Consider the following 21,895-nt stretch of genomic DNA (forward strand, 5'->3'; position numbering starts at 1 on the left):
CCTCCAGGGGGAACCCCCCTTCCCCCCTTCTTGGCTCAGCGGTTGCACCCCCCTCCCTTGCCCGCCCCTCTGTCCCTGCCCCCTCCCTCCCCCGCCCGGGGCCTTCCCGGGCCTTCGGCGGCTGCAAAGAAAAAGAGAGAAAAGGGGGGAAAAAAGCAGCGGAGGGAGCGGCGGCGGAGGAGAGCGCGCGCGCGCCCCCTCCTTTCCCCCTCCCTCCCCCTCCCCCCAATTTCCACCGCGGCCAATTCATGGACAGGAACTACCCCAGCGCCGGCTTCGGGGACCCGCTCGGCGCCGGGGCGGGATGGAGTTACGAGAGGTCAGCGAAAGCTAGGTAAGGAGCTGAGGGTGGCCTGGAGAAAGGGGCCAAGGGGTGGGGGCCGGGCCGGGCCGGGCCAGGCCCGCCCGGCGACGCGTGCATTGCAAACTCCCCTCCGGCTTGCAAGGGAGCGGCCGCCTTCGGTTTGTAACAACGCCGCCGCCCCAGTTTGCAAATTGCAAACTCCGCTAAAGCCAGATCTGGCTTGCAAAGAGAGAAATGCAGCGGGAAAATAGGGGTGCAAAACAATCTCGGACGGGAAGGCCTTGGGAAGGTGGGAGGGACTGGCGAAGCAGGGCCTGGGCTTCCCTCCATCCTTGGATTCCCGGCTTGCTGACCCCTCCTCCCTGCGCCCCTGGCTCTGCTCTTGCAAAGGTGGAAGGGAAGCAGAATCAAACCGCAGGCCTGGGGGGCGCGCACCCCCTCCCAGGTCCTATTGTTCCGGGATTGCGCGAGGCTGGGCCATTCGCCCCCCCCCCCAGAAATTCCGCGCGCAGAGTGGGCACGGGCCCCGCCCCCTTTCTTAAGATAGGGTTCTGTGTGTGTAAGGGGGGGGTCTGGCATCTGGGACACGCCCCCTTTAACTCCCCACCCCAAAAGGCAGAGAATCCTAGTTGATGGCGAGGAGTGTTTGTCCTCTTGAGTCTCTTGGCCGTTGCATGTGGAGAGTCGGACGCTTCCCGGGTGTGTGTGTGTGTGTGTGTGTGTGTGTGTGTGTGTGTGTGGGTGTGTGTGTGTGAATCTCAGCGTGTGCACCTGTGAATCTGCCCCTTTCCTGCTGCTTATCAGTGTTACACCCTCACTCTTCACCTGCCCCCGAGCCCCTCCCACACCTGGCTTTCCCAGCGTGTCAGGGTTTCTCACGTGGGATTCCTCCTTCTGTACCTTTTCTTCCCCACCAGTGAGTTGAATACTCGTTTGCACACATACCTGACTTTGCATGGGCCCATGCGTTTGAACCTCAACCCCTGGGGATGGACGGTATTCATGTTCACACTTGTACCTGGTACTTTCCCGGACCCTAGCCCCTCCCCACTCCTACCCCTGCCGTTTGGAGAACAGTCTACCTCCTGCCCCTTACTTGGTTTGCATCACTACAGGGCCTATGCCATTCCAGTGGGGGAGCTGATAATGCACCCCTGAGGTTGTTCCCACGGTCTCTATCACCGCTGTCCCTGTGCGGGTGGCTGGGGCGGAGGTTTGCTCCTTTCACATTTTCAACTCTGGAACTTCCTCTGACTTGTACCCTGTCCTGTGTGTTTGTGTTTGTCTCTGTGTGCATGCCTATGTTTGTAACTGCAAGATTATCGGGGCTCTACTTACTGGGGATCTGGAGTGGAGGCCATTTCTATGGCTCTTTATTTAGTTAGGTGGTCTTCTCTCTTTAGAGCCCAAGGTTCCTTGGGGGTAACCCCCTCGTCGACTGGAAGGTTGCCCCCAGCTCCCCGGGGATTTCCTAGGTCCCTTCCCAGAGGGCAGTTTGGTAGGACACTCTGACACCTCCCCTTTGCCCCCAGCTTGGTCTATGGCAGCTCCAGGACCTCACACCCCGAGACGGACATCTTGCACCGCCAGGCCTATGCGGCCCCCCACCCACTGCAAAGCTATGCCACCAACCACCACCCGGCAGGTACGGCCCCTGTCCCGCCCGGCTTGGCCTGGCCCTCCCTCGAAGACAGCTGGTTGGCTGCTGAAAGTTCCACCCCTCCTAATTGGCCGTGCCTTGTGTCTTGGCCCGCCCCTTGCTATCTCTCCTCTGATTGGCTGTCTCTGAAGCTGCTGGTTGCTGCTTAATTTCACGCCGGATTCGTCTGCCTTCTCCCTGGCTCCGCCCCTTTTGCTCCAATTGGCTCTGTCCCATCAGCCCCCAAATCCCACCTTCTCTTCCAGGCTTTTCCGCTTCTCCCCAGCCCACCATGAGCCTTTCCCTTTCATTCGCCCTATCCTCCTGCCTCCTTTGCCCTCAGATTTCTTTCTTCCGGATTGGCTCCAAAGTCCCTACTCCCTTTTTTCTTCGACTTGCCCAGTACCTTATTTTACTTTTGCCCCTTTGGCCTTTTCTCCCACGCTTCTGATTGGTTCCCTTCCTTTAATCCTACCCCCCCCCCCCCCCAGTACCAGCGTTGAGATTGTGCTGTCCAATTTGACTCCTGACCATCCTGGTTGGCTCCTCTATCTTCCCCTTTATCTTTTTTCTGGATCCTCCCACCCTTTGATTTCTTCTGGGGCCCTTTTGAAATCACAGTGGTCCAATGATTTTTCCTTGATGGACTTGCCACAGTTCTCTGGCCACTTCCCTTGCCCTTACTGAAGACTCTTTTTTTTTTTTTTTTTTTTTAGTTCCCACTTTTTTTTTTTTTTTTTTTTGTGGGTCTGGAGGTTGAATCCAGGGGTATTCTCCCTCCAAGTTACACTGCTGGCTCTGTTTTATTTTTCATTCTGAAATAGGGTATCACTAGATTGCAGAGAGTCTTGTTAGGTTGCTGAGGCTGGCCTCAAACCTGTGATCCTCCTGTCTCAGCCATCCCAAGACCTGGGGTTACAGGTGTGCACACCCACAACTGGCCACATTTTTCTATCCTCTGAACCACCCTTTCCTCTGTGGGCTCCCTGCCAGCATGATTGGATCCTGCGCCATCCTCTCTATTGTGCCACCTCTATCCCTGCCCTCCCCTCAGCCCTGACACAGCTTGGTCCTGCCCATCTTCTCTTCTGTGTATCTGTTCCTGTCTGTTGACTCTGCTCCTTCCCCTGACTCCACTTGGCCTCTTCTCTCTTTATTTCAACTGTGCCTTGCTCCCCACCTAGCTGACTGCCCCTGTCTCTGGCCAGGTCTTTCTGGACTTTTTGACACTGGCCTCCACCACGCGGGCTCAGCAGGGCCCGACGCCTCCGTCATGAACCTCATCTCGGCCCTGGAGTCCCGGGGCCCCCAGCCTGGCCCCTCTGCCTCCTCTCTCCTCTCCCAGTTCCGGAGCCCTTCCTGGCAAACAGGTAAGCTCAGTGTTGGCCCTGCAGGGCTAGGGTGGGGCTGGCTTGTGGTTGGCTCTGACCTATGGTCTTCTCCATCATCCCCAGCCATGCACACACCAGGCCCCACGGAGCTCTTCATCTCGGGCGCTCTACCGGCTTCGAGCACCTTTCCATCCTCCTCTGCCCTATCGGCCTACCAGCACCCGGCTTCCTTCGGCAGCCGCCCCTTCCCAGTACCCTCGTCCCTTAGCCTCCAGGATCCTCCATTCAGTCCACCCGCTAATGGGCTCCTGTCCCCGCATGATGTACTGCACCTGAAGCCCTCACAGGCACCCACGGTGCCCTCCTCATTGGGCTTTGAGCGCCTGGCCGGGGGTGGTGTCCTAGGGCCTGCTGGCCTTGGGCCAGCCCAGACTCCCCCCTACCGTCCAGGGCCCCCAGACCCGCCTCCACCTCCCCGCCACCTCCCAACCCAGTTCAATCTACTGGCTTCCTCTTCCGCTGCTGCTGCCGCCGCCGAACAATCTTCCCCTCAGCTCTACAACTTCTCAGGGGCTGCCCCAGGCCCACCACCCCCAGAGCGGGCCCTGCCCCGCCAGGACACCGTGATCAAGCACTACCAGCGGCCAGCCAGCGCACAGCCCCCGCCACCCCCCCCACCAGCCCATGCCCTCCAGCACTATCTGAGCTGCGGAGGCAGCTACCCCTCCATGGGCCATCGGGCCAACTTGGCCTGCAGCCCCCTGGGTGGTGGGGAACCCTCTCCAGGTGCTGGTGAACCCAGCAAGGCTGGCCCTGGGGGAGCCACGGCAGGGGCATCAGGCAGGGCCACAGGCCCTGAGGCGGCTGGGGGAGGTGGGGCTGGGGGTGGTGGTGGGGGCTACCGACCCATCATTCAGTCGCCTGGTTATAAGACGGGCAAAGGTGGTTATGGAGCAGCTGCTGGGGGTGCCACCAGGCCCCCACCACCTCGCTCCACTGCCACGCCTAAATGCCAGAGCCTCGGTGGGCCAGCGGCAGCCTACACTACTGGGAAGGCCTCTGGGGCTGGCGGGGCGGGGGGCCAGGCCTATTCCCCAGGTCAGCCCCAAGGGCTCCTGGGACCCCAGGCCTATGGACAGGGCTTTGGAGGGGGTCAAGCACAGGACTTGAGCAAAGGCCCCAGCTACTCAGGAGGCCCCCCACAGCCCCCAAGTGGCCCCCCGCCTCCTGGCCTAGCCACATGTCAGAGTTATTCTCCAGATCAGCTGCAGGGACAGCTGTATGGTGTCCAGGGTGAGCCATACCCCGGGCCAGCTGCCCACTCCCAGGGGCTGCCCACAGCCAGCCCCTCGCTCAGCTATAGTACTGGCCATTCCCCAGCGCTCTCTGGCCATGGAGGCGGCTGGGGACCCAGCTCCCTGGGAGGCGGTGGGGAGGCCAGCCCATCTCACATAATCCGCCCTCTCCAGTCTCCACCTGCTACTGGCCGTCCGCCTGGAGTAGGCTCTCCTGGAGCCCCTGGCAAATACCTGAGCTCAGTGTTGGCCTCAGCCCCGTTCCTGGCGCCCCCTGGAGCCGGCAGTTACACGGCTGGAGCTGGTGGCTACAAGGGCAAGGGAGATGGCTCTGAGCTACTGACAGGTCCTGGAGGTCCCCCAGCCGAGCGCACAGAAGATGAGGAATTCCTTATCCAGCACCTCCTGCAGGCACCCAGCCCCCCTCGGACCTCAGGGGCAGATGGCTTAGTGGGCGAGGACGGGGCGACAGATGCTTCCAAAGGACTTGGGGGGAGCGGCGGAGCCGGTGGACCACCAGGCACCCCCTATGAGTTGGCCAAGGAAGACCCCCAAAGGTACCACCTGCAGAGTGTCATCCGCACCAGCGCCAGCCTGGATGAAGGTGCCACGGCAGCCCTCGAGCTAGGCCTGGGGAGGCTAAAGGAGAAGAAGAAAGGGCCAGAACGGGGTGGCGAGACCCCTGAGGGACTGGCCACATCGGTCGTCCACTACGGAGCAGGTGCCAAGGAGTTGGGGGCCTTCTTGCAGAAGAGTCCACCACCCCCGCCTCCCTCGGGCCAGCCTGCCCAACCCACCCCCCATGGCCTCCTCCTGGAGGCTGGAGGCCCTGACCTCCCAATGGTGCTGCCTCCCCCTCCTCCCCAGCTGCTCCCCTCAGTCCTCAGCCATGCCCCCAGCCCTTCTCCCAGTGCCCCCAAAGTTGGCGTCCATCTCCTTGAGCCAGCCGCGCGTGATGGGGCACCTCAGCCGCCTCCGCCCCCACCCCCGCCTCCACCCCCCATGCCCCTCCAGCTGGAGGCCCACCTCCGTGGCCATGGCCTGGAGCCTGCGGCTCCCAGCCCCCGTCTGCGGCCAGAGGAGGGCCTGGAACCTCCAGGTGCCATGCAGGATTTGCTTGGGGCTCTGGAGCCCCTGCCCCCAGGGCCCGGTGACACCGGCGTGGGCCCGCCTAACTCGGAGGGGAAGGATCCCGCGGGGGCCTATCGGAGCCCCAGCCCGCAAGGCACCAAGGCCCCGCGCTTTGTGCCTCTCACCTCCATCTGCTTCCCCGACTCCTTGCTCCAGGATGAGGAGCGCAGCTTCTTCCCTACCATGGAGGAGATGTTTGGTGGAGGGGCAGCTGATGACTATGGCAAGGCTGGGCCACCCGAGGACGAGGGGGATCCCAAGGCTGGCGCTGGCCCACCTCCTGGGCCCCCCGCCTACGACCCCTATGGGCCCTATTGCCCTGGCCGGGCATCTGGAGCCGGTCCTGACACACCGGGCCTGGGCCTGGACCCCAATAAGCCCCCTGAGCTGCCCTCCACGGTAAACGCAGAGCCGCTGGGCCTGATCCAGAGCGGGCCCCACCAGGCAGCGCCCCCGCCCCCGCCTCCCCCTCCACCACCACCACCCGCGTCCGAGCCCAAGGGCGGCCTCACCTCACCCATCTTCTGCTCAACCAAGCCAAAGAAGCTGCTTAAGACATCCTCCTTCCACCTGCTGCGGCGCCGTGACCCACCCTTCCAGACCCCCAAGAAGCTATATGCCCAGGAGTACGAGTTTGAGGCAGACGAGGACAAGGCCGATGTGCCTGCAGACATCCGCCTCAACCCCCGGCGCCTGCCTGACCTGGTGTCCAGCTGCCGCTCCCGGCCAGCCCTCTCACCCTTGGGTGACATTGACTTCTGTCCACCCAACCCCGGCCCTGATGGGCCCCGGCGCCGAGGCCGCAAGCCCACTAAGGCCAAGCGTGATGGCCCACCCCGGCCCCGGGGGAGACCCCGAATCCGCCCGCTGGAGGTCCCCACCACCACTGGGCCAGCCTCGGCCTCCACACTCACTGATGGGGCCAAGAAGCCCAGGGGCCGAGGCAGAGGAAGGGGCAGAAAGGCGGAAGAGGCAGGGGCCACACGGTTGGAGCCCCTGAAACCACTGAAGGTAAGGAGGGGTCTTGAGTTGTGGGGGCCCTGTGGCTGGGATACCTGAATCTTAGCAGGGAAAGGACTGAGGGTCACATACATTATTGATTCTGAGCTTTGAGGGAGGGAGGATATGTTGGTTGGTTGTTTTGTTTTTTTGGTGGTACTGAGGTTCCTGGAAGCCCTTCTACCTCCGGGCTACACTCCCAGACCTATTTTTTTGCTTTTTTTATTTGGAAACGGTCTCTTAAGCCAGCACGGCTGGCTTCAAACCTGCGTGATTCTCCTGTCTCCACCTCCCAAGCGTGGGGATTACAAGCGTGTGCCACCACACCCGGCTGGGAGGATATGTTTTTATCCTTTTTTTTTTTAAATGTGTTTTTTTGGGGGGATGGAACCCAGAGGCATTTGACCTCCGAGCTACACCCCCTGCCCTATTTTTTTTTTATTCTTTATTTTGAAACAGGGTCTCACTAAATTGCGGAGGGCTTCACTAAGTAGCTGAGGATGTCCGCGAACTGTGTTCCTCCGGTCTCAGCCTCCCGAATGCTGGGATTACAAGCGTGCGGCACCATGCCTGACATGTTTTTATCTTTCTTTTTTTTTTTTTTTTTTGGTGGTACTGGGGTTCCTGGAAGCCCTTCTACCTCCGGGCTATACTCCCAGACCTATTTTTACATTTTCATTTTTGGAAACAGGGTCTCCTAAGCCAGCGTGCGCGGCTGGCTTCGAACCTGCGCGATCCTCCTGTCTCCGCCTCACAAGCGCGGGGATTACAAGCGTGCGCCACCACGCCCGGCATGTTTTTATCTTTCTAAAGTCTGTAAGGAGGATGGTCTGAGGGTTGGAGTGCCAGGATTACCCCCAGGGAGGAATCTGCAGATGTTTCCTATATAAAGCCTAGCAGGAGGCAGGGGATTAGGGTGTGGGTTCGTAAGGATGAACAAGCCAGGATTTTTCATTCCTGGCAAGAGAGTCTGCTGAACTACACAGAGTAGTGGGCATAGAGGTCAGTGGATCTTCAGAGGAACGAAAGCCCTGTCCTGCTTCCAGAAGAGTCCATAGGCTTGAATTCTAGAGCTCCACAGGTGGGCAGTCTGGAATTTGGACTTTGGAGTCTTAAGTGAGGTGGGACTGGGGTCTGGACTCCTGGGTCTGAGGGAGGACTGAGTCTGGACTATGAGGTATGAGGAAAGGGGGCCTGGACTCCTTGGATCTGGGGAGGAAGACTGGGCCTAGACTCCTGGGTCTGGGGAGGAGTGCTGGGGCCCTGATTCCTGACTGCTTTCTTGTCTAGATCAAATTGTCCGTGCCCAAGGCTGGTGAGGGTTTGGGAGCCTCGTCAGGTGATGCCATGGCAGGCACCGACCACAACAGCCTGGACTCAAGCCTGACGCGGGAGAAGATTGAGGCCAAGATCAAGGAGGTAGAGGAGAAGCAGCCGGAGATGAAGTCAGGCTTCATGGCCTCCTTCCTGGACTTCCTCAAGTCAGGCAAGCGCCACCCACCGCTCTACCAGGCAGGCCTGACGCCACCACTCAGCCCCCCAAAGAGCATGCCACCTTCCGTGCCAGCCCGAGGCCTGCAGCCCCAGCCCACGGCGCCCAGTGTGCCGCACCCCCCGCCTGCTGGCGCCTTTGGCTTGGGTGGTGCGCTGGAGGCGGCAGAGAGCGAGGGGCTGGGGCTCGGCTGCCCTTCACCCTGCAAGCGGCTGGACGAGGAGTTGAAGCGTAACCTCGAGACATTGCCCTCGTTCTCCTCGGACGAGGAAGACTCTGTGGCCAAGAACCGGGATCTCCAGGAGAGCATCTCGTCAGCCATCTCGGCCCTTGATGACCCACCCCTCGCCGGGCCTAAGGACACTTCCACCCCAGAGGGGCCATCCTTGGCTACTGCAGCTGCAGTCCCGGGGCCACCCCCACTGCCTGGGCTCCCTAGTGCCAACAGCAACGGCACCCCGGGTGAGCTCCAAGAAGGTAACTCCAGTGGGGCAGGGATTGTAGATATAGTTGTGCAGGTTATGTACTTTTTAAGGGGTTCCAGTCAAGTTGTATATGATGTAAAGGTAATTTCACAAATGTCTAGGAGGAAGCATTTTATTTTTAGAGGTGATGAGTGGACTAGCAGGGGTAGAAAGCTGGCTCCTGGAGGATGCTGGATCAGGACAGGTTATAAGAGATGGATTGGGTGCTACTAAAGAAGTTTGAAACTTGTAGGGGATGTGGGGCCTTAGAGGGTCTCCGAGGAGTCAGTGATTGGCAGGAAGGTGGTGGTACATCCTGTAATCCCAGTACGTGGGAGTCTGAGACAGCAGAATCAAAGTTTTGAGGCCAGCCTTAGCAATGGCTGGTGAAAAAATAAAAAGGGCTACTAGGGCTGTAGCTCGGAGGTAGAATGCCCCTGAGTTTATAAGGGCCATCAATGGGAACAGAAGCAGTGGAGAAGGGCTTTTACGTATAATTAGAGAAAGATCTTGAAGCCAGGTACAGTGGCATATACCTGCAATCTCAGTACTTGGGAGGCTGAGATGGGAGGATCATAAATTCATAGACAGCAAATGGTAATTTAGTAAGACCTGTTTCAAAATAAAATATAAGCCAGGCATGGTTGCACACACCTGTAATCCCAGTATATGAGAGGCTGAGACATCCTCTACAATGTAGCAAGGCTCAAACCGGGTGGTGGGTGGTGGTGCACGCTTGTAATCCCTGCGCTTGGGAGGCTGAGACAGGAGGATCACGCAGGTTCGAAGCCAGCCTCAGCTACTTAGTGAGGCTCTCAGCAACTTAGTGAGACCCTGTTTCCAAATAAAATATAAAGTGGTCTGGGAGTATAGCCCGGAGGTAGAAAGCCCCTGGGTTCCCACTCCCAGTACCACCACAAAAAAAAAAAAAAAAAAACAAAACAATGTAGCAAGGCTCTCAACAACCTAGCAAGAGTGTTTCAAAGGAAAAAATAAGTAAAAAAGGATTAGGAGAGTAGCTCAGAGATAGAATGCCCCTAAATTCAGTTCCTAGTACTGTGCATACACACACAAAAGAGGTTTGAGGGCTCAGAAGCATCCTAGGGAATGAGATCTTTGGAGATTAAAGCAAGGCAAGAAGTAAAGTGACATTGGGCTGGGAAAAGAGATGGGAAGTGCCGGAGGGTTCTAGGCAGAGAGAGATGTGGCCGTGGACGTGGTGGCGCACGCTTGTAATCCCAGTATTTGGGAGGCTGAGACAGGAGGATCACAGGTTCACAGTCAGCCTCAGCTAATTAGTGAGACTCTGTTTCCAAATAGAGAAGATCAAAACAGATCTGGGGGTATAGCTCAGATACAGAATGTCCCTGGGTTCCTTCCCCAGGGTGAAAGAAAGAAAGAAAGAGAGAGAGAAAGAGAGAGAGAGGGGGGGGGAAAGAGAGAAAGAATGTGGTAGGAAAGAATGTCAAGGATGGGAGAGAGCCTTAGAAGGGCTGGGAAGGTCATGGCTGAGGACACAGTATTGGAGAAGTAGCAAGTTTTAGGAAGTTACAGGAGGATATTCAAACACCTTTGGGACTCAAAGGGGACATTCAGATGGGAATGGGTAGGGTGTGGTGGTGGTACAAGCCTGGAATCTCAGCACCTGGAGCCTGAGACAGGTTTGAGGCGCAAGTCTCAGCAATTGAGCCAGATTTTGTTTCAGAATAAAATATAAAGAAGCCGGGCGTGGTGGCGCACGCTTGTAATCCCAGCATTCGGGAGGCTGAGACAGAGGATCACAGGTTCGTGGCTAGCCTCAGCTACTTAGTGAGGCCCTTTTCAACTCGGTGAGACTCTGTTTCAGAATAAAGAATAAAAGCTGAGCGTGGTGGCGCACTCTTGTAATCCCAGCATTTGGGAGGCTGAGACAGGGAGGATCGCCATTTATGGACAGCCTCAGCTACTTAGTGAGGCACTTAGCAACTCAGTGAGACCCTGTTTCAAAATAAAGAATAAAAAATAGGGCTGGGGGTGTAGCTCGGAGGTAGAATACTCCTGGGTTTCATCCCTAGTACTGCAAAAAAAAAAAAAAAGAATAAAAAATAGGGCTGGGGTTATAGCTCAGAGGTAGGATGCCCCTGGCTTTCAATTCCCAGTATATGTATATGTATATATATGGCTGGATGTAAATGTATATATATGTATATGTATACATATATACATGTAAATGTATGTATATGTATACATATATACATGTAAATGTATGTATATGTATATGTATATGTATATGTATATGTATATGTATATGTATATGTATATATATGGCTGGATGTAAAGTTCAGTATTTGGGAGACTGAGATAGGATAGCAGGTTCAAAGCCAGCTCAGCAATTGAGTGAAACTCTGGAAACTGGTGTTTTTTGTTTTTTGTTGTGTGTGTTTGTATGTGGTACCAGGGATGGAACCCAGGGGCATTCTACCTCCGAGCTACACTCCTAGCCCTATATTTTCTTTATTTTGAAACAGGGTCTCAGTGAGTTGCAAAGGGCCTCACTAAATAGGAGCTGAGGCTGTCTATGAACCATGATCCTCCTGTCTCAGCCTCCCAAATGCTGGGATTACAAGCATGCGTCAACATGCCCGGCTAAAACCCTGTTTTGAAATAAAAACTAAATAAAAAGGACTGATAGTGTAGTTCCAAAGTAGAATATCCCTGAGTTCAATCCCCTGTACAAAAACAAAGAAAAAAAAGAAGAAAGTTGGTAAAAGGGGGTATGCAGATGGGCGTGGTGGTGCATGCTTGTAATCTCGGCATTCTGGAGGCTGAGACCAGAGGATCGCGGTTCGCGGACAGCCTCAGCTACTAGCAGGGCCCTTTTCAATTCAGTGAGACCCTGTTTGAAAAATAAAAAAAGATTAAAAAATAGGGCTGGGGGTGTAGCTCGGAGGTACAATGCCTGTAAGTTTCATCCCCAATACTGCAAAAAAAAAAGAAGAAGAAGAAGAGGAGGAGGAGGAGGAGGAAGAAGAAGAAAGGGGTGTGCAATGATAGTCCCTAGACTAGGGAACATGCAGGGCGAAGTGTCAGACCCTCAAAGGGAAAAGTCCAGGCTTAGAGTAGACATCTTAGGAGTTGGGGGACATCAGAGGAGTTAAGAGCCGGGAAAGGACTTTGAGGGCTCACAGGATGATTCAGGACTGAAAAGGGAGTTAGGGGTAGAAGACAGGTTTCAGGAGCTGGGAAAGGGTGTCCCCCTGCCTTGGGACTCTGCTGTAGCATGGGCAGAGGTGCTTAAGGACAAGAGGAGAGGCGCCAGGGATGGTGAGTGGCCCTCGGACCTAAAGCCCCTCTCTCCCTCAGAGCCCCCGCTGCTGGAGGAGAAACCCCCACCCTCCCCGCCTCCTGCACCCACACCTCAGCCGCAGCCTCCACCACCACCCCCGCCGCCACCGCCTCCTGCGCCAGCCCTGCCCTCACCACCCCCGCTAGTGGCCCCCGTGGCCAGCTCCCCACCTCCAGCACAACCGCCACCGCCAGCAGCTGTGCCCTCGCCACCGCCACCACCACCCCCTCCAGCTGCTGCTCCACCTGCCGCCCCTCCCGAGGAGCCCGCTGCCGCCCCATCCCCAGAAGACCCTGAGCCACCAGACGCCCGGCCCCTGCACCTGGCCAAGAAGCAGGAGACAGCAGCCGTGTGCGGGGAGACGGATGAGGAGGCTGGGGAGAGCGGTGGCGAGGGCATCTTCCGGGAACGAGACGAGTTTGTTATCCGGGCTGAGGACATCCCATCTCTCAAGGTGAGTCCTGGCCTTGCCACAAAACTGGGCCTAATGGATTCGGTTCTGTAAGTGTTTGTTGAGCGCCTGCTGAGTGACAGGCCTGTGTTGGGAACGGCAGGTACAGTGATGGCCTAGAAGGACTTGCCAGGGGCCCCCTCAAGTTCACCGTCTCCAGAGAGGTGACCAGTTGGGACAGTTTGCTGTGACAGAGGCTGTGGAGAGCTCAGAATGTCCCAGTGTGTGTAGATGTTACCAGTAAATAAGACTGTCAGCGCGCATCAAGCGTAGTTGCTGTGGTTGCTAGGGGTCTAGATGATGCCGGAGTTTTATGAACTTTGTTTTATTTTTTTGGTACTGAGAATTAAACTCGAAATCATTCTGTTGCTGAGCTACACTCCAAGCTCCCCCCCCCCCTTTTTTGTGGTACTGGGGTTCCTGGAAACCCTTCTCTGGGCTACACTCCCAGACCTAATTTTTTTTTCATATATTTTTATTTGGAAACAGGGTCTCTTAAACAAGCAAGGGGCTTTGAACCTGCGTGATCCTCCTGTCTCCGCCTCCCAAGCTCTGGTATTACAAGTGTGGGCCACCACGCCTGGCCCCCTTTTTTTTTTTTTAAACAAAGTCTCACTAAGTTGCTGAGGGTCTTGCTAAATTACTGAGGCTGTCCTCAAACTTGCAATCCTCCTTTAATAGCCTCTCAAGGACTGAGATTACTAGTGTGTGCCACTAAGCCTGGCTGATGAAAATAGGAAGACTTTGTTTTTTATTTTTTTTCTAGTGATTGAATCCAGGGGCATTCTACCACTGAGCTGTACCCCTAGCCCTTTTATTTTGTAGTTTGAAAAAGGGTTTTTGCTGCATTTCTGAATCTTGCTAAGTTGCCGAGGCAGGCCTTGAACCTAGGATTCTCTTGTCTCAGCCTCTCTAGCACAGGCTTGTACCACCACACTTGGCTTTAGAGACCTCTTAATGTGGACCAAGCTAACGGAGTCGACGTTGTGATTTAGGCTGTCTTGGTGGGAATGTGAGTCATTGATAGGCACACCTATAAATATACATAACTGTACACTTAATTGCAAATACTTGGGGAATGGTCATGATTTGGCCGTATCTGAGCTGCCTGGACTAGCCCATTCTCTACTTCCAGTTAGTCTACAGCAGGCATTGGCAAATTCTAGTCCTTATGCCTAATCCAACACACTTTTTTTTTTTTTTTTTTTTGGTGGTTTTGGGGTTCCTGGAAGCCCTTCTACCTCCGAGCTACACTCCCAGACCTATTTTTACATTTTTATTTGGAAACAGGGTCTCCTAAGCCAGCGCGCGCGGCTGGCTTCGAACCTGCGCGATCCTCCTGTCTCTGCCTCCCAAGCGCGGGGATGACAAGCGTGCGCCACCACGCCCGGCAACACACTGTTTTTTTAAATAAAAATTTTTTTTTTTCTGACACTGGGGATCAAACCCAACAGCCTTCTACTTCTAAGCTACACCTCCTATTTTATTTTTTGTTTTGAAACAGGGTCTCACTAGGTTGATCAGAGTTTACTTTCTGAGACTGTCCTGGAACCTTCAAACCTGTCTCAGTCTCCTAAGTACAAGGATTACTGGTGTGTACTACTACTCCAGTTCTTTTTTGCAGTACTGGGGATTGCATTCAGGTGCATTCTACCTCTGAGCTATACCTCCAGCCCTTTTTTAATTCTTTATTTTGAAACAGGGTCTTACTAAGTTATGGAGAGCCTCACTAAGGAGGCTGTCCGCGAACCTGCAATTCTCCTGTCTCAGCCTCTTAAGTACTGGGATTACAAGTGTGTGTTTTGAAACAGGGTCTCACTGAGTTGCAAAGGGGCTCACTAAGTAGCAGAGGCTGTCGGAGAACCATGATCCTCCTGTTTCAGCCTCCCAAAAGCTGGGATTACAAGCGTGCGCCACCACACCTGGTTATACCCAGCTCTTTTTGTTTTTTATTTTGAAATAGGGTCTCACTAAGTTGCTGAAACTAGCCTTCAAGCTGGGATCTCTCAACCTCCCAAATACTGAGATTACAGGTGTCTACTATCACACCAGCCATTTACGTGTCAACACACACACACACACACACACACACACACACACACACAAATGGCCAACTAGAGCTGGCTTACAAAACCAAAGATATTTCATGCCTGGCATGTTGCTGAGAGAGTCTGCTGACCTTCCGCTGTGCTCGGTTCATGGGACACATGGAGTTGTATCAGAGGATTAATGTGATAGGGGCTAGATTAGGGGAGTGACCAGATTTTTTTTTTTTTTTTTGTGGTCCGGGGGTGGAACCCAGGGGCATTCTGCTTCAAGCTACACCTCAGCTCTATTTTTTTCTTCTTTATTTTGAAACAGGGTCTCACTGAGTTGCAAAGGGCCTCACTAAGTAGCTGAGGCTGTCTATGAACCGCGATCCTCCTGTCTCCACCTCCCAAATGCTGGGTTTACAAGCGAGCACCACCACGCCCAGCTTGGGGGTGACCAGCTTTGACCAGGGAATGGCAGAGTCTGTGCTCAGTAGGTCAACAGGCTGCTGTCACTGTGATGGTACCAAAGTACTAAGGCCATCTCCATCTCAATCACTGTCATTGAGTGCATATTGATTACAGGCTAGGATCAATGTTTGGCCCTTGGTGTATTATCCCATTGAATTAAATCTCTTCTGAAATACAGATGGCGAAATTCTGTGATAAATTAATTATAAAGATAGTAAACTGTTATTGAACTTTATTCTTAGGTGTGTTTTGTAGCGTGAACTTAACATGTTTTTCCCTATGTTATCATTACATTTTATTTGGTGCTGGAGATTGAACCCAGGGGCATTCTACCTCCAAGCTATATTCTCCGCCGTGTTTATTTTTTGTTTTGAAAAAGGATCTATGTGGTGGCGCATGCTTGTAATCCCAGCATTTGGGAGGCTGAAATCGGAGGATCACAATTTGCAGACAGCCTCAGCTACTTAGTGAGGGCCTCTACAACTTAGACCCTGTTTCATAAGTAAAGAATAGCCGAGCGTAGTGGCGCACGCTTGTAATCCCTGCGCTTGGGAGGCGGAGACAGGAGGATCGCGCAGGTTTGAAGCCAGCCGCGCTGGTGTAAGAGACCCTGTTTCAAAAATATAAAATAGGTCTGGGAGTGTAGCCCAGAGGTAGAAGGGCTTCTAGGAACCCCAGTACCACCAAAAAAAAAAAAAAAAAGTAAAGAATAAAAAGTAGGGTAGGGGTGTAGCTCAGAGGTTGAATGCCCCTGGGTTCCATTCCCAGACCTGCAAAAAAAAAAAGAAAAGAAAAGAAAAGAAAAAGGATCTAAGTTGCTGAGGCTGTCTTTGAACCTGTAATCTTCCTGTCTCAGTCTCCCAAGTACTGGGATTACAATTGTATACCACCACACTTGGTTTGTTTTTTAATTCTGAAGTGAAGTCTCACTATGTTTCTAAGGGTCTCACTAAGTTGATACAGCTGGCCTCAAATGTCTGCTACTTCTGTCTAAGCCTAGGAAGTACTAGGATTATAGGTGTGTGTCACTGGGCCTGGCTAGAAATTGGCCATTTTAACCACTTTTAAGTCTACACTTAAATGGCTTTAAGAATATTCATGGTGTTTTATAGCCTTCACTGCCAACTATCTTGAACTTTTATCTATGATTATCTTTATTTTTTTTGGTACTCTCTCTCTTTTTTTTTTTTTTCATTATTAGGATGGAACCAAGGGGCATTCTACCTCCAAGCTATACCCCAGCCCTATTTTTTATTCTTTCTTTCTTTATTTTTTTCATGGTACTGGGGGGTAGAACCCAGAGGCTTTTCTACCAGGCTATACTCCCAGACCTATTTTATACTTTATTTGGAAACGGTCTCACTAAGTTGCCGAGAGCCTCACTCAGTAGCTGAGGCTGGCTTCAAACCTGTGCGATCCTCCTGTCTCAGCCTCCCAAGCGCGGGGATTACAAGCGTGTGCCACCACGCTCAGCCTTTATTCTTTATTTTTGAAACAGGATCTCATTGAAGTGCAAAGGGCGTCACTAAGTAGCTGAGGGTGTCTTCCTGTCTCAGCCTTCCAAATGCTAGGATTACAAGTGTGAGTCTGGTTTTTTTTTTTTTTTTTTTTTTTTGGTACTGTCTTGAATGCAGAGGCATTCTACCACTGAGTTATACCTCCAGGCCCTGTTTTTTTGTGTGGTACTGGAGATTGAATCCAGGGGCATCTACCCCTGAGCTATACCCCAGTCCTATTTTATTCTTCTTTTTTTTTTTTTTTTTTTTTTGGTGGTACTGGGGTTCCTGGAAGCCTTTCTATCTCCAGCCTACACTCCCAGACCTATTTTTACATTTTTATTTGGAAACAGGGTCTCCTAAGCCAGCGCGGCTGGCGCAGGTTTGGTGGCTGGCTTGGAACCTGCGCGATCCTCCTGTCTCTGCCTCCCAAGCGCAGGGATTACAAGCGTGTACCACCACGCCCGGCTCTATTTTATTCTTTCATTTGAAACAGATCTCAGTAAGTTGCCGAGGGCATCACTAAGTTGTTGAGGCTGGCCACAAACCTGGGATCCTCCTGCATCAGCTTCCCAAGTACTGAGATTAAAAGGGTACAACACCATGCCTGACATATTTAATTAAATTAATTAATTAATTTTTTTTCAGTACTGGGGATGGAACCCAGGGGCATTCCACCTCTGACTACACCCCCAGCCCTATTTTTTATTCTTTATTTTGAAATAGGGTCTCACTGAGTTGCAAAGGGCCTCACTAAGTAGCTGAGGCTGTCCATAAATGGCGATCCTTCCCCGTCTCAGCCTCCCAAATGCTGGGATTCCAAGCGTGCGCCACCACACTTGGCTCCAGGCCTTATTTTATAAGGAAGGAAACCTAGGCTCAGAGAAATCAAGTAGCTCCCCAGGTTTTTGCAGGTGGAGACCCATTCCAGACTTGCTGGCCACCTATTCTGGTCAGACACCAAGTACAGCAGCCGGTGGTGCTGCACACAGCGCTGGGTTAAATGCACAGGGAACTGGCGTGCTGAGCTCCTCATCCCATTGTACAGATGAGGAAGTTCATGTACATTCAGAGGGTGTCTATCAGCTGGCCGTGCCAAGATGGGATTGGAGCCAGAGCCATCTGACACCACTTCCCAGCTGGCACGGGGCAGGAGAAGGGGCCAGGCGAGGACTCTGATGCTTAAAATACAACTGGAGTGTGTGCTGTGATGGGGGACACAGAGCCCCGGTGTGAGCCGTGTTTGCAGACTTCTGGAGCTCACTCCTTGGCAGGAGGCAGGGCGGGCACATGGGTAACCTGATGGATTTGAATCTTGGCTACTTCCAGGCTAGGCATCCCTTTTCCTTGAACCTTATGTTCCTCCACTAGGGCATCACATCAGTATTACCCATAGACAGTGTGGCCGGGACTCGGGTACCAGGGCTGGGCCAGTTCTCTGACCGCGGGTAACACATAGCAGGTGTCTCCAAACATTTGTTGTTATTCCTCTCAGTGATCTTGGGCAAGTCTTTAGGATAGCACTCGGCAGAAGATTTCTATAAAGGACCAGATAATATTTCAGGGTTTGCAGGCCACATAGAATCTCTGCCACACGTTTTGTTTTTTGGTTGTTTTTTTTTGGTGTGTTGTTTTTGTTGTTGCTTTTACAGTCTTTTTTTAAAAAGTAGTTGTACATGTTGTCACACGGTGGTAATCCCAGTACTTGGGAGGCTGAGACAGGAGGATCGCAGGTTCATGGATAGCCTCAGCTACTTAGGTGAGGCCCTCTGCAACTTAGTGAGACCCTGTTTCAGAATCAGCCGGGTGTGGTGGCGCATGCTTGTAATCCCCGCGCTTGGGAGGCTGAGACAGTAGGATCGCACAGGTTCGAAGCCAGCCTCAGCTACTTAGTGAGTGAGGCTCTCAGCAACTTAGTGAGACCCTGTTTCCAAATAAAAAATATAAAATAGGTCTGGGAGTACAGCCTGGAGGTAGAAAGCCTCGGGGTTCCACCCCCAGTAGCACCACCAAAAAAAAAAAAACAAAACAAAAAAAACAGCCGGGCGTGGTGTCGCACGCTTGTAATCCCCGCACTTGGGAGGCGGAGACAGGAGGATCGCGCAGGTTTGAAGCCAGCTGCGCTGGAGTAAGAGACCCTGTTTCAAAAATATAAAATAGGTCTGGGAGTATAGCCCGGAGGTAGAAGGGCTTCCAGGAACCCCAGTATCACCACCAAAAAAAACAAAAAAAAACAAAAAATAACAAGCTGGGCGTGGTGGCTCATACTTGTAATACCAGTACTTGGGTGGTTGAGACAGGAGGATCGTGCAGGTTCGAAGCCAGCCACAACTACTTAGTGAGGCTCTCTGCAACTTACTGAGACCCTGTTTCCAAGTAAAATGTAAAAATAGGTCTGGGAGTATAGCCCGGGGGTAGAAAAGCCACTGGGTTCCACCCCCAGTACCATCAAAAATAAATAAATAAATAAATAAATAAATAAATAAATAAATAACAAAAGAGCTGGGCGTGGTGGCGCATGCTTGTAATCCCAGTTCTTGGGAGCTGAGGCAGGAAGATCGCACAGATTTGAAGCCAACCTCAGCTACTTAGTGAGGTTCTCAGCAACTTAGTGAGACCCTGTTTCCAAATAAACTATAAAATAGGTCAGAGGTATAGCTTGGAGGTAGAGGCCCCTGGGTTCATCCCCAGGACCAAATAAAAAAACTGGGTGTGGTGGCGCATGCTTGTAATCATAGCATTCAGGAGGCTAAGACTGGAGGATCGTGGTTCACAGACAGCCTCAGATACATAGTGAGGCCCTTTGCCCTATTTTTTATTCTTTATTTTGAAACAGGGTCTCACTGAGTTGCAAAGGGCCTCACTAAGTAGCTGAGGCTGTCCTCGAACTGCAATCCTCCTATTTTAACCTCCCAAATGTGGGGATTACGAGTGTGTGACCATGCCCGGCTCCATATATATGATTTTAAACTTTTTCATTCCTTTATTTATTATTTATTTATGGCACTGAGTATTCAACAGAGGGACACTCTATGTCTGAGTTGCACCTCCAGCCCTATTTTTATTCTTTATTTGAAAAAGAGTCTCACTAAGTTGAGGAGGGCCTAAGTATCTGAGGCTGTCCACAAACCTTCAATCCTCCTGTCTCAACCTCCCAATACTAGGATCACAAGCCTGCGACACCAGGCTTGGCTCATTCCCACATTTATAAAATATATAAAATCAGGTGGAGAGGGCACCAAGCACAGTCTAAATGTATACCATTTTCAATATGTTCCACTTATAAATAAAAGGAAAAAGGAAAAAGAAGATTGAAAAAATAAATAAATAAAAATATATAAAATCAGGACAGGCATGGTGGTACATGCCAATAATCCCAGTGTTTGGCAGGGTGAGACAGGAAGAGTGCAGGTTCCTGGCCTCAGAAATTAAGACCCTGTTTCAAAATAAAAAATAAAGCTGGGTGTGGTGGCACATGCTTCTAATCTCAGTACTTGGGAGGCTGAGACAGGAGGATCTGCAGGTTCGAAGCCAGCCTCAGCTACTTAGTGAGACTTTCAGCAACTTAGAAAGACTCGGTTTTCAAATAAAATATAAAATAGCTCTGGGAGCGTAGCCCGAAGGTAGAAAAGCCCCTGGGTTCCACCCCAAGTACCACAAAAATAAATAGATAAAAAACAAAACAGGCATGGTGGCACATACCTATAATCCCAGTATTTAAGGGTTGAGATAGTAGGATTGCATGTTCAAGACCAGCCTAATCAAGTCAGTGAGACCCTGTTTCAAAATAAAAAGTAAAAGTTGTTCTATGGAGGAAGCTCTGAGGTAGAATGCCACTGAGGTCAATCCCTAGTACCAAAAAAATGAATAAATAAATAAATAAAAATAAGATAGGGATGGGGTATAGTTCAGAGATAAAAGCCCTGGTTTAGTCCTCAGTACCACAAAAAATAAAATGAAATGGGCTAGAGATATTGCTTGAAGGTAGAATCTTTGCAGGTATTTCCTCAATGCCAAAAATAAATAAAAAATAAAAATAAACTTAGCATGATGGCGCTTGTAATCTTGGGAGGGCAAGACAGGAAGATGACAGGTTCAAAGATAGCTTTAGCAACATGCTGAGGCCCTCTGCAACTTAGACCCTGTTTCAAAATAAAAGTGGAGTATGGTAGAACATGCTTGTAATCCCAATATTTGGGAGGCTGAAACAGGACGATTGAAGGTTCATTGCCAAACTCAGCAATTTAGTGTGGCCCTCAGCAACTTAGTGAGACCGCGCCGGGTGTGTGGCACATGCTTGTAATCCTAGCATTTGTGAGGCTGAGACCCGAGGATCATGGTTCCCGGCCAGCCTCAGATACTTAGTGAGGCTCTCCGCAACTTAGTGGGACCCTGTTTCAAAATAAAAAATAGGGCAGGGGGTGTAGTTTGGAGGTCGAATGCCCCTGGGTTCCATCCCCAGACCCACCCCCCAAAAAAAATTTAGTGTGACTCTGTTTGAAATAAAAAATAAAATATGTTTGAAATAAAAAATAAAATATTTAAAAAATAAAATAAGGTGTAGCTTAGAGGAAGAATGCCCCTGGGTTAAATCTCCAGCAGCACTAAAATTTTTAAAAATAATAATAATTAAGCCCCTTTTGGTGGCACGTGCTTATAATCCCAGTACTTGGGAGGGTAAGAGGAAGATGGCAGGTTTGTAGCCAGCTTGAGCTATTTAATGAGACCCGTTTCAAAATAAAGGAAAAAAAAAAAGAGAGAGAGAGAGTTGGTGGCATGGCTCCAAGATAGAATGCTTCGGGGTTCAATCCCCAGTACGGAAAAAAATAAAGGGCTGGGATAATTTAAAATTATGAAAGCTGGGTGTAGTAGCACACGCTTGTAATCCCAGCATTTGGGAGGCTGAGACGGGAGGATCACGGTTCCAGGCCAGCCTCAGCTACTTAGTGAGGCCCTCTGCAACTCAGTGAGACCCTGTTGCAAAATAAAGAATAAAAAATAGGGCTAGGGGTGTCACTCGGAGGTAGAATGCCCCTGGGTTCCATCCCCAGTACTGCAAAGAAAGAAAGAAAGAAGGAAAGAAAGAAAGAAAAAGAAATAATAATAAAATTATGAACTAAAGAAAAAGCCAGGTGTGGTGATCTATACTTGTAATTCCAGTACTTGGGAGTCTGAGCCTAGGGAGTAGCATTTTCACAGCCAGCCTTGGCGACTTACGAGGCCCTTTGTAACTTAGTGAGACCCTGTTTCAAAATAAAAAATAAAATAGGGCTGGGGTGGAACTCAGAGATAGAATGTCCCTGTCTGTCTGTCTGTCTCTCTCTCTCTGTTCAATCCCCAGTATCTATCTATCTCTGTCTCTGTCTCTCTCTCTCTCTCTCTCTCTCTCTCTCTCTCTCTCTCTCACACACACACACACACACACACACACACACACACACACACGGAAAACAGTTAACAGTTTAGC

The 21,895-nt window shown here is 51.8% G+C and overlaps 1 protein-coding gene across 1 annotated transcript in view; it reads left to right on the top strand.

Moving 5' to 3' along the window:
• Positions 1 to 248: 248 nt before the first annotated feature.
• Positions 249 to 21,895, top strand: part of PRR12 (proline rich 12) — a gene marked incomplete at both ends in the record, with an annotated part of 46,391 nt that continues 24,744 nt past the window's right edge. Inside the window, 6 exons of the mRNA XM_080702374.1 lie at positions 249 to 334; positions 1,837 to 1,949; positions 3,152 to 3,313; positions 3,398 to 6,711; positions 7,990 to 8,653; positions 11,998 to 12,434. Of these exons, the coding sequence (XP_080558500.1) occupies positions 249 to 334; positions 1,837 to 1,949; positions 3,152 to 3,313; positions 3,398 to 6,711; positions 7,990 to 8,653; positions 11,998 to 12,434 (4,776 nt within the window). The remainder of the gene's footprint in view (positions 335 to 1,836; positions 1,950 to 3,151; positions 3,314 to 3,397; positions 6,712 to 7,989; positions 8,654 to 11,997; positions 12,435 to 21,895) is intronic.

Source organism: Muscardinus avellanarius, assembly GCF_963383645.1.
Source record: "Muscardinus avellanarius genome assembly, chromosome: 10".
NCBI lineage: Eukaryota > Metazoa > Chordata > Mammalia > Rodentia > Gliridae > Muscardinus > Muscardinus avellanarius.